General features: G+C 44.9%; 1 protein-coding gene across 1 annotated transcript in view; it reads left to right on the forward strand.

Annotated features, from left to right (window-relative positions):
- The first annotated feature begins 1422 nt into the window (after positions 1–1422).
- Positions 1423–17421, forward strand: part of sdc2 (syndecan 2) — a 42766-nt gene continuing 26767 nt past the window's right edge. Inside the window, exon 1 of the mRNA XM_062409483.1 lies at positions 1423–1878. Coding sequence (XP_062265467.1) covers positions 1819–1878 — 60 coding nt within the window. The 5' untranslated portion in view covers positions 1423–1818. The remainder of the gene's footprint in view (positions 1879–17421) is intronic.

Here is a 17421-nt window from a genome sequence, read left to right on the forward strand (position 1 = left end):
GAAGTGACTCTCAGCTTATGTGGCCAAGATGGTGCCCGAGGAATTTAGTTTGGCAGCGCTTGTGATCGGGGAGTTGAAGGGTTTACCGAGCACAAAGGGCAGACTATTATCAGGCGGGATTAGTGGTTTTCTAAAGGCTCTGGGAAAATGCTGTTTCCACTGCTGTAAATTAATGTAGTGATTTGACTGCGAGGTGCTGAGGACTGAGTTGGCTGAGCCAGCGTTCACATGGGGAAAAAACTTAAACAGAGATTGGAGATTTTGTTTTATGACGAAGTTCCCTCTCAAGAGTGGATGAGTTGCACGTGTTTTAAAGCAGATTAAAGTGCCTGCATGTAGATGTGAAACAGGGGAGCCTTTGTGTTGGTCGACCGTGCTGCCAGAAACAGAAGTCTTGCATTTTCAATTCTGTGTTATTGTCTTCTCAACAACTCTAATATCAACGTTTCATTGTTTAAAGATATCCAGTTATACCAATGTTCTGGCAGGCTTTGATATTATTAGTATTATTTTTTTATTCTGAGTATTGCATTTCCTGTGTACAAACACTGCGTCCAGACACAAAGTTTCAGGTGTGTGTGTTTGTGTCACTTAACATTGTTAAGTTAAAAACACACACACTAATCTAATCAAATCTAATCTAATCTTATCTGTGAAAACCCTAAAAGGGGTTCTCAAAGAGCATCTGGGGACCCCCAAGGGTCTTTTAGAGGCTCCAGGGGGGGGGGGGGGGGGGGCTCATACACTTTCTGTAATAAAACATCTAGAAGTAACTTGTGTCCTTGTCGTGAAACTTTTCAAAAACCTCGGCCTGACACACAGTAGTATTGTGTGTTTGGGGGGGAGCTTTTAATTTATACCAGCAGGGGGCGACTTTGCCCATAAAAGGCTTAAATATGGAAACGCTCCTGTCAGTGTTTAATTCCAACTATAGTGTGTAGTATGTTTATACATCACGCAGTGTATGTGTGTATATGGCTTTATATGATATATAAATATATATCCATACATATGGATGCACACACTGAATCAACAGACTGACCAATCAGATGTGTCCCTCATTGTGCCATCCTGCACAAGGCTTCATATAATTAATACAAATTTAAAGCGGAACCAGGTAAATTATCATTATAGATAAATGGCTCAATTAACTCTCCTCCCTGTGGAAACCAACAACAACAACAAACCAAACAATAATAATCAATAATTATTGCCAATAACCCACCTAATTGTTTTGTTATGATTACCATAGGGGGTACTTTTGACGCAAGTTGAAGAGAGAGGGAGGGAGAGAGAGTGAGAGAGGGGGGAGAAAGAGAGAGAGAGAGAGGCAAAGAGAGAGAGAGAGAGAGGCAAAGAGAGAGAACGAGAGAGAGAGAGGCAAAGAGAGAGAGGCACAGAGAGAGGGGCAAAGAGAGAGAGAGAGAGAGGCAAAGAGAGAGAGGGAGAGAAGTAGAGCGGCGTGCGGCTCGTGCAGATTTCAGTGACACCACGCAGCACGCGGAGGACTTCGCAGATTGAACGGAGAGCTTTATTTAAACTCTGTCACTGAAACAAAAACAAAGAGCAGGAGAAGAAGAAGGAGTAAAGGAGGCAGGAGAAGGAGAAGAAGAAGAAGAAGTGTCGGGAGAGAGGAGGAGGAGGAATATCCCCCAAAACGCAACACGTATCCGGTGGATCCAGAGAGAGAGAGACGCGGCTGGAGCAGGAGAAGAAGGAGAAGAAGGAGAAGAGGAAGAAGAAGAAGAAGAGGGGGAGACATTTGACATTTTGACGCCTGTCGCGACGCGTTTTTTCACTGAGTCGTTCAGAGGAATAATGAGGAACGTTTGGATAATTTTGACCCTCGGCCTCGCTGCCGTCCTCTCCGGGGAAAGGGTGAGTGCTTCTTTTGGTGGGGTAGAGCAAAGTTGAAAGTGTATGGGGGGGGGGGGGGGACTCTGGTCCACTCACTGCTGCTTCTTTTGAATGGTCCGAGAAAAGCCTCGAAACAGTTGCAGGTTGTTTTTCAAAGCGATTCTCTGCAAAAGGAAAAAGATCCTGCAACGTGTCCTCTGATGGAAAACCCAGGGATTGAACTGTGTGTGTGTGTGTGTGTGTATGTGTGCGCGCGTGTGTGTGGTTGTAGAATCTCAGCTCGTTGCTGCCAGTTCACACTTCCACTGAAACCAGTATCCTCAGGTCATTTCAGATTAGGAGCTGGACAACGTGGCCACAGATTAGATGAAGATCAAAACGTTCATATCGATGATTGTCGCGAATTTTGTTACTTTGTTTTTCCTTTTGAAGTTTTTAGACAGTTTTGAGTGAAGGTTGTGGTTTCTAGCTCCTCTTATACATCTGATGTTTAGCTCAATTTAAGTTTCATATCGATTCATATTAATGTGCATATACTCACGTGCTCCTGCCGCCACTCTTTGTGTCCTCTGATGAATCTGACTGTTTGGACGTAACGTGGTCGTGGACTCTCAGCTCACTGCTGCCACTTCACACTAGACTAACTGAATTGTGAGTTAAATGTGTGTGTTGGACTGCCTTTGATATATGTTTTTGTCTACCTCCTATTGCTATTTATTGTATTTATTAAGTAATTTATTATGTGAGACTGGAAACTGTGAACGAAATTGCCCATGTTGGGATAAATAAAGTTTTCTGATCTACAAAAAAAAAAATCTAGACTGAACGATTAAAAACGTTCACATCGGCCGGTGATAATAATTATCGTGATAATTGTCACATGATTATTCCTCTGAAGTTTAAATACAAAGTTTTTGTCCCTCTTGAGTAAAAGGTTGTTGGTTCTGAACTCTTATTCAGACAATGAGAAACTTGCAAAACAGCCTGACTTATAGATCACTTGTACCTATTTACACATATCCATCTTTTGTAATATTGCAATTGGTTAAAGCTACATGCGATAGTTATTGATATTGTTTTATCGCCCTGTTCCAGATGTTAAAATATGTCTGACGTGCTCAGAAGGATCCTGCAGAGGTCGATGTGCTTCTCTCACTTCTTCCACATCTGTTCAGCTTCAGTTTACTTTGGTTTTTTATTGCTGGTTATTGTTAATATCTCTGTTTGCATGAGCAGACATGTAGTTTGACATCTGAAATGAAGGATGTGATTCTTGGTGAGTAAACAGGAGTATCACAGCTGCATCACAGGGACGTGTTGTGCAGGTTCACGCTCACTGAAACGGATCGACTGAGTTAATGTCATCAGTCTCTAACGTGGATGAATCTTTTCTTCCGTCTGCCTCCTGGTCGCAAAGTGTCGAATGACTGTGACATTTTAAAAATGAAAAAAGCAGCCCCCCCCCCCCCCCCCCCCCAGCGACATCCCACAATTTCATTCTCAATTTTCCTCCCATTCAAGAGCGCTCTGATTTAAAATCCATACTCGTCTCATTGCCTCATCCCTCTCCATTCAGTTCCAGGGTTGCAGCTCGGGCTTCTGGCTCTGCGTGCATCAGCTCCTTGCAAATTGCCCGTGTTGTCGCTCTGACAGATTCTGGCACTTCCATGTGCAACCCCTGTCATTATTGTCCCCTCCTGTAGTTTCTCTGTGGGCTGTGTGACATGTCGCTTGGCACGGCGCCCCCCTCCTCTGTAACAGCCGCTCGTCCAATTAGCTGATTCAGACACTGTTGTTTTAATGAGTCATTATTTTGCATGAGGTCACCACAGAAGACTTTTTTTTTTGAGATCTTCATTGAACTGAAACGGCCCAACCTGCTCACGAGTGGATAACAACACGTCTCTGCTGCAAATCACAGCCTCAGGAAATAGTGTTGAGCAAATGGTTTTTCTGACACAGTGTCAACAGCAGCTCAAAGTCTCACAAAGGTAAAATATTAGGTGGATGTTATATGGTCGCTTCAAAGTCTGATTTTTCAAATTGGAAAAGTTTGAAGTTGTTTATTTCGAGGGGTTATCTAAGTTTTGAGGGTTAGCTTCACTACCATCATCATAGTCATCTAGACTATGATGAGGTTTCTAACACGTTTCTAACACGCAACACATGATGAAAAGGAACTGTCATACATGCAGAAGGCTGTTGTCAACTTGGAAAGACAACGCCAGTCGATAGCTTTTGGCGATAAGTCATCAGTGCCTCCTGCTCCTCCACCCAGGCTCCACCCCTCACCTGAATGTCCCCCGATCTCCTCCGGTTGTCAAACTCGTTTCCAGACATTAAATCCAACTTCGATGACACCGACTGATCACGCACACACTTTCACCTCATCGATACTTTCCTCCCCGTTGTCTGCGTCTCCCCCCCCTTGGAGGCCTTCGGTGGAAAGTCACACATGACATCGATTCTCAATACTTTGCCACTGGTGTTGACAAGTGTGTTTGATAACCTGCTCCGGGCCCATCGGCCTGTGGTTTAATTAGCCCGTCACATCATAGAGATGCATTGCAACTCCGAGCAGCTCTTTGGAATCAGGTAGAGATGAAACCAGCTTCAGAAAATGATTTCACCCCTGAGCAGGAGATCTGTCACATTCCTAAAAGATCATATACGGGATGATGTCAGTGCTTTTGTCTACATAACATTTAATCTCCTTTTTATTAATTTAGCCTTTTGGTTAATTTGCATCCTCACTAGCCAATCACGGCGGAGCTACGCTGCTGTTTGGTTATCATATCTCTTTTTCGGTGATCTCTGCTTGTAGTGAACATGAAGCTGTTTCTTCACTCCTCTGCGTCCAAGAACTTTTGCCATCGAGGAGGATGAGTTTGGCAGTGGGGCTTTTACCGAGCTCGTCCCCGCCCCCGCCGTGTTTTGGTGCACGCCACTCACCAGATGTCCCGGTCTGTAATTTGTGTCATGTTATGGTGGGAAGCGTGGGTGTTGTTCAACTCCTTTTTTACATCTTGTGATTTACGGGAGGGTTGTGCGTGCCGTCTCACACCCTTGATGCCGCACTTAAAGGAATCGCCTCAGACGGGCGGAGGGTGGTGGCGGGTGGAGGGGTGGCGGGGGTGGGGATGGTGAGTCTGGATTTGGTCTGTAGCGTGATGGAACAGGCAGAGGGAAGTGGGACGGCGGAGGGGAGACATTGCTTGGAATGTCCCAGCTCAGGGGATTTCAGAGACGACAAAAAGATTTCACACATCTGTTTGTGTTCTTCAAACCCGGCATTTATTCTGGACTGACCCACATGACCGCGGGGATGATGCAGGGGCGAAAGCCTCGTCTTATAGTCTTTTCTTCAAAAGGGCAAGTGAGGTCGGGTCGCTGTGATGAAGTGCCCTCCGGATGGTCAAAGAGAAAGAGTGTGTGGGGGGGGGGGGGGGGGGGGCCTTATATTATTCCAAGGGTGAAGAGGCCAAAGCCCGGGACTTCAAATCGGAAGCTTTTGATGGCTTTGCGAGGCAGAGGTGGGGGTTAAGGTGCGGGTTGTGTGTTGTCGGGGTTGTGTTATCTAGGTCCCACAGCGCCATTCGAGTTTCCTCTTCCGACCTGAGAGCTAGTAGTTTTGCACCTGCTGATTCGCTGCTAATGAAATGAACAGCAAACGCCGACCTTCCTCTCAACTCAAGGCTTTTTCAGACGACGCACATCAGCTCTCTTGCAAAACACACACACACACACACATCTGCAGACATCATTCATTCTTCAGATGCACCAAGAACAAAATAACCCACACTGCTGTTACCCTTCTGGTAGATTGATATGAAGGTTGTATGAATCCCGAAAGCATGTTGTGTGTCCAAGGCTCTTGAGGTTTTCCTTTTTTTTAAATCCTCCTGACACTCTCCAAGGCTTTTTGAACTGAATACTTATTTTTGGTGCATTCCACGCGGCCTTCAGAGCCTGAATGAAGCCTATACATCGGAAATTTGCAGCGATAAAAGCCAACTTGAGCGCTTCATCTCCAATCCACTTCATGATGATTAAGTGAATTGCTCATCAGTGGTGGGTTTACCAAATGTTCGGCCTATTTTTCCATCGCTCTTGATTCAAGAGTATAAACAGAGGAGGAGAAAAACACAAGAGGAGAAAAACACAGATGAGATAAAGGAGGTGATAAAAAGTTAGGGAGTGAAAGGGGAGCGACGGAGCAGAGAAGTGAAAGGAGGTGGAAGGAGGGGACGAAGGCCTGCGACTGCTCCTCCTGCTCTATATTTAATGAAGCTCTTTTATTTATTTTTGCGTTAACCTAGTGAAGACACAACCTGCTCCTCGTGCAGTCGCTCGTGGTTTGTCTGACTGCAGAGCCACCGCTTTATCTGTGACCTTATTTCTGCTAATAAATCCACCTCCGACACACACATGGGGGGGGGGGGGCATGTCTCTTCCTCCTTGCTCTTGTTCGTCCCCTTCGGAGGGGGGGGGGGGGGGGTGCATTCACTCTGTCCCTGTCTGCCTGGCATTATGCAATCGCTAATGGACTCTACAGAAGTCAGGAGGCCGCTCGCTCGCTCGCTGCTGCTGCTGGATCACTGAAAGCACAACAGCACCCCCCCCCCCCTCCCTCTTTCCCCCTGAATCCATCTGTGTCCACGCATGAACTCTTGTCTTGTCACCACTCAGGCACGTGCACGAGCAGATATAGACACATTTGCACACATGGTCTCATGCCTACTCCCCCCCCCCCCCCCGCCTGTCATTGCCGCAGTGTCTTGGGCGACAACCATAAAGTGTTTTCTAACTAAAACGATCTCTGTCCACACAAGCGTTTCAGCTCCATATATGTTTTCATCCCCGGGCCAAACTAATGCACCTGAAAACGCATTGTCACTGTACGCAGGAGTTGTTGCATATTGCACAGGTTGTGTTCTTCTGGAAGGGGGGGGCGGGGTCATTTGACAGGAGCCTGACGAATCAGCGAAGGCGACGTCATGCCCGAAAATAACAAATCAATGTCTACGTCATCAATATTTCCTCTCCGGCAGCTGGAAGGACTGAAGGCAAAGGATGTATTCATTCTCCGGTTTCTTCCTCCCACACACAAGATGCACCCCTTACCCCCTGAGTTGTCTAACATCTGCAGGACGTATGTGTGTTTGAAAGAAACTCCCTCCCCCCCCTCTTCCTCCTCCTTCCACCTCCTCCTCCTCTCTCTTGTTGACGAGTTCTGGAAGGGGCTCGTACTTTGGCAGCGACCCGTGCACACTAGTAAAGACTCACAAATAGTCTGTTGACTGTGCATGTGTTTGTGTGTGTCCCTACCTTTTTAAATGCCTCTGGATATGTGTGTGTGTGTGTGTGTGTGAGTGTGTGTGTTTAAAATACATTGTCAGCCCAGAAGCAGAGGGAAAACACTTGGGGGAGATGCGGCTGCAGCGAAACCAGCAACAGCAGCACTGGTTTTGTGTCGTGCCCCCCCCCCCCGCCATCAGACCTATCATACGACCAAAACCTGCTTGTGGCAATCAGGGTGAAAATATTAAGACACAGCAGACCCCGGCCATTACTTCTTTCTCTTTCTTCCTCCGTTCCCACCCTCTTTATTCTGGGTTTTCTTCAATTTTAATTAGCTTAGCAAATGGAAACTTCCTTGGCAGCACTGTGGTGGAGGGGATTGTGGTGGTGACAAAGAGAAATGGGGGGAAAACCCTGTGTCAGGACGTCTGTTTTTCTTCCCCCCTTTCTTTCTTTCTCTCTCTCTCTCTCTCCTTCTCTTTCTGTCTTTAACTACCCCGCTGCCTTCCAGATTCAGCGAGTAAAGGGGGAAAAAGAAAGGAGAGATGAAGGAAAGAGGGAGTTTAGAGGGGAGAGTGAGAACCTCCCCTACCTCCCCTACCTCCCCCTTTTGGTTTCCAGGTTTTCCCAGGCTGTGCAGGCGGGGGGGCCCTGCCTCGCTGTGTGAGGTGTGAAGAGCGTCTGACCCAGCAGGGGGTGAGGTGACGGATGAAGAGCCATGTGGTGAACAGGGTGACACTGATGGTGTTTTGGTAATGGGACTGCCGGACTGGGCGGCTTAGTGAGCAGTTGGGAATTTGTAGGAGCACTTAGAGAGATGTTTTGTGCGTTTGCTTTTTTCACATGTGATTTTTAAAAATAAGTTTTTCTGTCTTTAAATAATTTGTTTTTTCAGTCACATCTATTTTTAAAGACCGAATTGAAAAGCTGCTGGAAAACGTCTCAAAATTATTAATTGTTAATTAAAGTAGTCCCACGGTTGATTGATCTGTTTTTCACTTCTACTCATAAACCAACATGATATTATTAAAGTTGTGGATTTGAGTCAAAGCATCTTTTCAACTACAAAGAATCTCATGGTATCTAAACAACACTATAGCCTCATTATTGTTCGGGTTGTAGCCTTCAATTGCTCTCGTAAACCTCGGTCACACTTTAATACCGAAGTGGCTCCATAAAACCCAAATGGAGTCTGGAGCAGGGATGAAGAAACAGGATCAAGATGTTTATTTGACTCAAATTGAGTAATATTGGAAAAATGAGCTTACGAGTTGGGGTTAGGGTTTTTGAAAAATGTCTCCCACATCACAAAGCGAATAGCTGAGTGTTCACAGGACTTGAATGAAGCTAAATATCTAATATGGTGCAACGATAAAGTGATCACAAGTTCAAATGTGAACTTTTGACATCATAATCATCTTGATTGGCAGAATGGGGCGAGGCAGTAATACTAGCTTGAGTTACTTCAGGGATTTGTGTTATCTAAACCCATCGTATTGCTGTATTGTTCAATTCATAGCATTAAATAATCAACAGGCCATGTTATTGTAAATCTTAAATTCTGACATGGGAGCGCTCGCAGATTCCTCCATCACAGATCCACGCTTTTCCTTTACAGCTGTATCAAATGTCATTGGGGGTGGGGGTGGGGGGGGGGGGATTGTGGTCGGTTCGAGTTTTGTTGCTCCGCTCGTTAAAGGATGAAGTGAAATCGAACGCAGCTTGTGAAACCGTCCTGGTCGACTTGGTTCTGCGGCACCGAGGCTGACTCCAGATCCGAAACTTATTCCATCTGTGTGCAATCCCCCCCCCCAAAAAAAATGGTGGGTATCTGAAGCCAATGATGTCAACGAGCTCTTTTCCATCCAACTCCCGAGATCGCTGTGGAAAAGGGCAAGGCACATTTAACACATCTGTGCTCACTCATATTTACGATTGGGCTTTATCGCCTCTAAAGGCGCCAAATTGATATCTGCCGCGTTCCAGCGAGCACAGAAATGCGCCGCTAATGTCTGCTGCTCCCATTATGCCCCCCTCGTCTCGAGTCAAAACAGCACTGAACGGGCTCAAGGGTGTAAATCATGCTTTCTGTGCAGGGTGTTTCACCAACCGCAAATTATACTGCGTGCAGTCGCTCAGTTTAGAGCCGCTTCCCTGGGAAGAGCGCCGGGATTCCAGAGGGTATTTGGAAAAGCTGATGAGCTGGAGTGGGACATTTATTAGACAAAATCCCCACATAGCACTTTACCCTCTAAATGTCTGGTGCTGTGTGAAGTCCTCTTCTTTTACTGGTAAGAGTGTTTTACTTTTTAGCTGTTGGGTGTGTGCCTTGTCGTCCATGCTACTCTGGCAAGCACTTAGAGAACTAGGAACTTTGGAAACATGGCTGGCCTAGTTTCGGTTTGAACTCCTTTCCTGTCGTCCCCTGAGTACTTCAACCTTTCAATGATTTCCTCATGAGCACATAACCTGCTATTTAATAACAAGCTAGTTTGTCCTCGCTCGGATGTGCATCCTTCCCCAAAACTTCCTTTTCTTTTAGATCTTCGCTATATTTTCACGTCCTCGTTTTTAATCTCCCTTTAATTTCCAAGGCAGTGGCTGACTCGGTGAAGGTTTACCTCATTTCCTTGTTTTGATTCGGAGGATCCGTCGTATCAAGACCCCAGATGCGTATCCAGATGTTCCCGTGCGCTGCTGTGGCAGACGTCCGACGTTTGAAAGTCTAAACTCTGACCGCACTATCAAACCGGTCCAGACAGTGAGTCACTCTGTCAGAGCGAATGAGCTCAGAGCAGGAAACCCAAAATAAAAAAAAAGCCTTGAGTTGAGTTTCGTTTGCTACCGAGGATCAGACTGAGGCTCGATTCACACCGAGTCTGAAACTAATTTATGGTCTTTGGTCTGAAGAAACAGGTGGGAGCTGTGCAGACATTCATCTTCCTTTCTTTTTTTTTTTCTCCTCACAAAAAAATGCTGTGGAAAAAGTTAACACCTGTGAACAGAGCTCCTCCTGTGAACGTGGCATTAATCTCCATAGCCTCGATGTTTCTATTCCTTTATTCTCTTTCTGCTACACTATGGATTATATCACCACCATGTACAGGCCTTTTATAGATATGATTGTATTTTCAAGTTTTGTTTGTTTTTATTTTACAATGATACAGCATTTCTTTCCCAGAAGAACATCAGATGTGGTAGGAAGGGACATTTGCTGAACAGTGGCCTCACGTATGGGGATTATGGCATGATTATGGTTCTTTCTAAAATAAATGTGTAACCCGTCCACATCTGAATATAGATAAAGTGAATTGTGGTTGAACAAACATAATTTAGGAATATAAAGAAAACGGTTAATAGTCGGGAGAGAGTTGTAGCAGCACATGTGTTCAAAACTGAGCAAGGCTGTGTTTTTGTTTTTGTAAAAAGTTGTGGTTTGCTTCAAGAAAATAAACTTTCATTTAAATGAATTGTAGATCCAGTTAATTATCAATAAAGATAAAGACAAAAGCTAAACTTCACATTGCATGAGCTGAAACCTTCAAATATTTGCCATTGTAGCTGTTGATCAACCGGCTCAACATCTAGTTGTCTTAGAGGAATGGAAAAATATTAAACAACAGCAATAAACGGACCAAAAACCATAATCAACATCCTGACTTCTGTAGATGTTCCACATTATGCAAATATATTCATATTACCAGTTCATTGCCGCATTTACAAAAAAGAAGAAGAAACAAATCCAAATCTAATGGTGCCTCATACAGTCTGTGTCGTGGCTGTTAACATGATCAGAGGCACTAAAGAGAGCGACTCCACCGGGCGAGTTAATCTTTACTAATGCATTCTGTTAACAGCCATCTGTGATCTCCACACCGACTGTAAACCCCTCTCAGCCGAGCGCGGCGTGGCACACGGCCGGCCCGGCTGCCGCTCCTCCATTACGCCGAGGGATTGGGTTTATTATTCCGCCCTGAGAGGCTTTAGATGAGTGAAACCGTGTCAGATGGAATCCATTTTGTTTTTTAAATGCAAATATACAGCCGAGACACGCTCATTACGGGGCGCTCTGCATATTCGGTGCCTCGGCCACACGGCCCTCTTGATGGGAGGATGGATTTGACTGGCAAACAGACAGCGCCAGTCAAAATGTGTCATGTCCACAGTCGGGTACTGCAGTTGACCTTTTGAACCCCTTTTGCTGGGAGTCTTATTTCTGCTTGGTTGACTTCTTGTAGGGTTGCCGGCTCTGCTGCACTTGGGGTTTGGATATTGGAAACTGAATAACCCCACACATTAAAAGTTCCACATTAAATACACTTCACTCAATCGGACTTTTGAGGACAAACTGAGCTTTATTAGGTTGTCCTCAGTGACACTCTGTCTTCTGCTCTCCTCCATCCTCTCGAGCTCCGTCTGCCTGACTTCCAGCTCCCCCCCCAAAAATAAGAAATAAGCCCTTTTGACAGAAGCGTCAGCCAAGGTCACTGCTTTCACTGATAATCCGGATCGCTTCCATGCGACGGTTAAACCGGTTTTCATGGTTATAATGGAGGCTGGCGTGGCAGGGAGCAAAGCTTGATTACTTTGCTGGTGATAATTTGTTTAAATCGAGTCACTGGGTGGCGGAGAGAGGAAGTGGCTGCACCGCCGCGACCCTCCAGACTCCGCAGGACGTCCTCTCTGTCCCCCTGAAGACACTGGAGCCTCTGCAGGGGTTTTTCAAATTCATCCCGAAGAATTAAACCGCGGATATGAAGAGAATGAAGGATCTACCGAAGCTATAAGCAGCTTAGAGCCTCAAAGCTTCACAACTTTTCAGTAACATAAGTGATTGTCTCCCATACAGGTTTTCACCAGTTTTCCCACTGATGGACCAGTGGTTGCGTTAAGACCCTAAGGGCGACTCCACTGGTTGCAAAATTATATTAATTTCCATAGAAGCCTTGACAGAAGGATCCGAATATGGTTATTTCTAGTTTCCAAAACCCCATAATGCCAAACTCTGGGCTTCAAAAACAGAGTTTCACAAGCCAACGGGTTACATCATGGTGGGCTGTCATTTGGTTAAGGAGCATGTAACTGTAGCAGTGGGCTAACAAAGGCAGACAGAAAGAATACTGTAGCAGATGTTGGAATCAAAATATGTTTAGATTGGTTCTCCAGATGTTTTTTTTTGAGGGAGGAAATCCACTCGCCTTACAAGAGCTATTTTTGTTCAACTTATTCAAGGGAGATATTTGCACATTCGTCAATCTCAGGTGCACGTGCATTGGAAAAAGTCACTTGAGCCTTGAAACGAGATTCCACACTCTGCTCTTGCTCTGCATCAAAAGCTTATTGATCATTTGTACAATTTCGTCCCTCTGGACCTTCGTGGAAATATGATCGATATGTTTTGATGCTGAGCAAGAGCGCTGGGCCAGATCTTTGTTTTTCCAGCCAGAACTAAGTAATTCTTGGTATCTCTGCAGCGACAAATGACTTCAACCATTGGATAAATTGATTGTGAAGTTTCAGTCACGGTGTTGAGCCCAGTCAAACTTGCATAGGCTCTCCACTGACATTACACCTCAAGATCACCTCAGCAGTCCTGGAGAGGACTAGTCAGCCTCGGCTCTGGAGAGAGTTTAGTCAAGGCTGAGAAAATATCTCAGCTTGGGCTCTGCAAAAAAACATGTTTGACAAACTAGGGCCACGGAGGAAGAGACGAGGATGTTCAGCTGACGCGAAAAAGTCAACAACGTTATTAAGTTGCAGGAGAACTCTGAATATCTCGGCCTCAGCTGCAGCAGTTTGATTATTTCCATTTGCAAATCTCTGCCGAGACCGCCAACATGTTGAAAGATGAATAATAAAATTGGCGGAATAAAGTGTTTAACTGAATGTCTGAACATTTTCCTGTTTCTGTGTCTGAGGAAAGAGGCTCCACGGCAGCATAATGAGCTATAATCAGGACTTTTATCATTTTATCTTATTATATACACACTGACTTTGCCTCTCTCCTGCTTTTAAGAGTCATTATCAGTAATCTCTGTGGCATCCCGCTTTTACAATGTGCATCTAATGAACTCCTCTGACCTCAGCACATCTGTGTGTGGCAGACAGAGCTGCCCACACGTTTCACTGCTGCACACATCTCTGAAGAGTCGATTGAAGATACTTGTTTTGAAGATGATTGCTTGATGCCACCCCCCCCCCCCCCCCCTCGGCTTTTGTTTAGTGTGGTTGCACTGCGCCATGTGGGATTCCGTGACCGCAAGAGGCTTTATGACACGTTGTCTTAGACCTGCAGTGCAGAAGCTGCTGGAAACACAAGTTCCCTGGGGGGGGGGTTCTCTTTGTCTTTAGTAAGGAATGTGTCACCACAACATGGCAACAGAAGTTTTTATTTTATTATATTTTGCCAGATATCATCGATTTAGAGCTCAGCGTTTCATCTCTGTTTTCAGAAGTGAACTCTGGAAAATGTCTGGAAAATTGGATAGGACATTTTAAAGAGTTTTAACCTTTCACATACCGAGAACAAAGATGGACAATTTCCAGGTCAGACCTGCAACAGGAATATTTCTGGAAAATTCAGGCAAGGCTCTTGCTCTCCCTGCTACTCGTTTGTGAATTTAAACGTCAACCCTTATCGCCACAAGCTCTCGAATCTTACCGTCTTTCCAAGTTGAGAGCTTTGTCGAGGTTCACGTGTTAGCGGCGTGATCAACACACCGACTGGCTCGCTTCAAGAGGTTTTGCCGGAAGAGACATTTGTGTTCTTCTGGTAATCTTCAGGAAACTGTCCGTACTTTACTGCTTGTCCGAAAGCCGCTTTATTATTTTCAAAGGTTCCCTGTGTTTTGCAAATGCAGTGTCCGAACTTGTCCTCTAATTCTTTCCCCCTTACAACCACTCACAGCTTCTCTTCTGAGACCTGAGCCTCCCCAGCAGCCCATCAGCCAGGGAGGTGGTGGTTAATTAAAACCTGGAGCACAGGGTGGAGCGTCAGTCGGCCAGCATCTTGTGTTGTTTCAAGACCTTTCAGGAAAGCCAGACTGCAGTGTGCACAAACCACACATTCTTGCAGAATTACAGCTCAGGGAAAGAATTGGGGAAAGGCCGTGTTGCGAGCTCGGGAGCAGAAGGTTTGGCAGATGCATTAAAAGCCATTTTTAGCTGCAGGAGTTTTGTTAGTGATCGCTGTCCTGAGTCCAAAAATGGAGAGAACGCACAAAAAAAAAGAAAAGAAAAGACTGGGCTCCTGCTAATTATGTGTTCTCTGGGCTGAAATGTGTTTTCTGTCTCGATAAACTGGCACTTCTTCAAAGTCCCAGCTTATTCTTCCACGAAGTCATTAAAGATTGAGAACGCAGACTAACTGTAGAGGTGCCCGCCTATTCTGGTTCCCAGAATTCAATTATTTAAATAGGATGGACTATGAAAAGGGATTTCACCTCATCACTTTCAAATAGAAGCCAGAGGCTACACAAAAAAACACACACTGACAAAATACCCCCAAGAAAGCTAGACAAGGTTATTTTTGTTGGAACATTATGGATGAAAACCTCAATCGATCTTTCATTCAACAGAATATGAACAGGTAACGGACTCTAGGATGTTGTCAAGAGCAATGAGAGTTGTTGACCTATATTTCGGACTTTACTTGTGTTTGTGTGTGTGTTGTTGGGCTGATAAGAGCAGAATGCATCGAGCAGCTGGTTTGCATCTGTTAACCATGGATTTGTTGTGGAGCCGTTTGTTTTGCACCGGAACTGAGCGGACGGAGCTGTGGTGCGTCTGTCAAACATCACTCACATGTTCAGAGACAAACACACACATGTACACAACAAGGGCTCGCTCTTTGTGTGATTGGTGTTTGATCCCTTAGTATTGGGGGGGTTTATTCTCCTAAACAAAATCACATTTGCTATTTCCCATTCAGGGGTTTATGAAGCAAAGGAAGTTCTGGAGTTTTGCCTGAACCGCTGCTGCATGTCCAGAGCAATCTTTCAAGTGAATCATAATAACCCCTCTGTGTGTGGGTGTGTGTACAAACAAACTCAACAAAGCATGGATGGGATTATTATTTGCAAGGGTATCTCCAGATGATTAAAGGTCAAAGGTTAAGGTCAATAAATATGAATTTACCAACATATCTCTACAAGTAAAGAAGTAGAGATTCATTCTGAAGCGTCTCATGATCAGATAATAATTCCATAATTTTAAGTCTTCTCACTTCTTTCTTGGTATCTTGATACAATCTGAAGCTTTTATAGCTCAGAAAATAATCTTGGTGTCAAGAGAATATAGCTTTTTAATAAGAACTGCAGTGTGGGCTGCTACCAGCCTGTTTCTATCTTGATATCTTGATAATTAATTATTTAGTCTGTGAAATATCAACAAATCCCTTCACCCGTCTTCAGGTGGCTTATTGGTTTTTCGAGAAATTCTTGCAGATCATCTTCCTGTAGATCAGCCACATTCCGCTGGGTTTGCCGGCGTCCTCTGTGACGTGTGAGCGATTCAAACCAGCATTGATACCATTAACCGAACCGACGTGGAGCTGCCGTGAGCCGGCTGCTGTTTGCATGCCAAGCTCGATTTCGTGTGGGCCTACACTGCTCAGAGGTGCTCTGGAGCCCCAGTGGGCTAATCTTCAGCATGTGCTAGCTCAACCTCAGGTGACTTCCTAACACCGTTTATCCACCCAGGTAACAGTGTGGCGGTGGAGCTGAAGCCTGTGGCTGCTGCAGGCTTTACTCCCTGTGCCTGGAATCTCAAGCTCTTCTTCCTGCAAAGCGAGATAAACAATCGTTTGCTTTGACCACAAATGAAGTGTCGGGGAACGTGTTGTTTGAGCGAATCCCCGTTTTACAGGGTTCAGCAGGTTTACGGGTGCACATTATCAACTTGTGCAATTACCAACCTCAGCATGTGGCTCCTCTAGTTCCATGTTGGTGGGCCATGCACTACTCGAAACCCCCTGCAGGAATTTAACCTATAACACCAAGAAAACACTAAAAGAATTTCCATTAGTCAGGGTTTGAAGAAATGTTGCTTCAAAGTGTGAGAAGCGATGGAGAGTCGAGGTTAAGAGCGTGTGGTTGTGGACCCTACACCGAGTCTGGCACGCAGCTCAGCTCTCCACCCATAATTAGTGTCATTAATGTGCAATTAGGTGAGTCATGCTTTGCCCACGTTGGATCCAGTCAGCGTTCGTGCCCGAGCCCATCGAGAGCTGACTGAGGTCGGACATGTTGCCCGTCTCACCCATCTCCCAGACGTGGTTTACCATGGAAACACTTTTCCAATCTCTTCTCTTCTCTACTGATTTTTCAGAGTACATCTGGCTAAAGGGAAGATCCACAATTTTGGCACGTTTAAAAATGTCTGTCGATAATCAGCTCCCCTGGTGAACTCCTGCGTTTTAATAATTCCTCCTCATTAATACAAAAGTTTCCATCTCAATTTTAAGTAAACAGGGTCTGAAGCTGATTCCAGTGCTGAACTGTGTTTCTCTGCTGCAGCTCAGCAAAGAAAAACTGTCCTTAGGAAACACGCTGACTGAAAAACCCTGTGACTTTGGAAATACCTCCCTTGAGTCGATTAACTCAGATGCTGAGTTTTCATGTTAAACTCATATTATCAACTAAATTATGGAATGTGTTTTTGCTCACGAGGAGGACCCTGGATTTGGCCTTAACACTGGAATATATTTTAATGTCCAGCAGGAACTGAACAAGATCCAACTGTTTCAATAACAAATTGAGACTTGATATTTTATAGTTTAACAATAAAATGTATAATAAATAAATTGATATAAACATATTTATTTTTTATTATGTGATTTCTATACATTTATCTTCATCCTTTCTTATCAGCAAATATACATGAAGACCGTCCATTATGGCCAGTAAATAATTAAAGTAGGATTACATGTTCTTTGGACTGGTGTGTTTTTCCTCCTGAGGCTTAACACAGTGATGACCTGCACATCTACATCTGCAGCAGTCATTCATCCGTCCAGCAGCAGCAGCATCATCATCATGTGACACGGGGGCCCAGACTGGATTAGAGCCAGAGGAGAAAATCCTCTTCAAACACAACAATGCTCCGACTCTCACTGGACCATTAAAGCAAAATCGCAAACACTGCTGAGGCTTTGTTGTGTTGGGATTGAAATTGAGATGATCTGGGACTTAATGTTCTCTCGGGTCGTGTCGTATGAAATGATTGTGTTATCTGGTCGAAGTGAAAAAGGAAAATTACATTAAA

Source organism: Platichthys flesus, chromosome 17 (genome assembly GCF_949316205.1).
Source record: "Platichthys flesus chromosome 17, fPlaFle2.1, whole genome shotgun sequence".
Lineage (NCBI taxonomy): Eukaryota > Metazoa > Chordata > Actinopteri > Pleuronectiformes > Pleuronectidae > Platichthys > Platichthys flesus.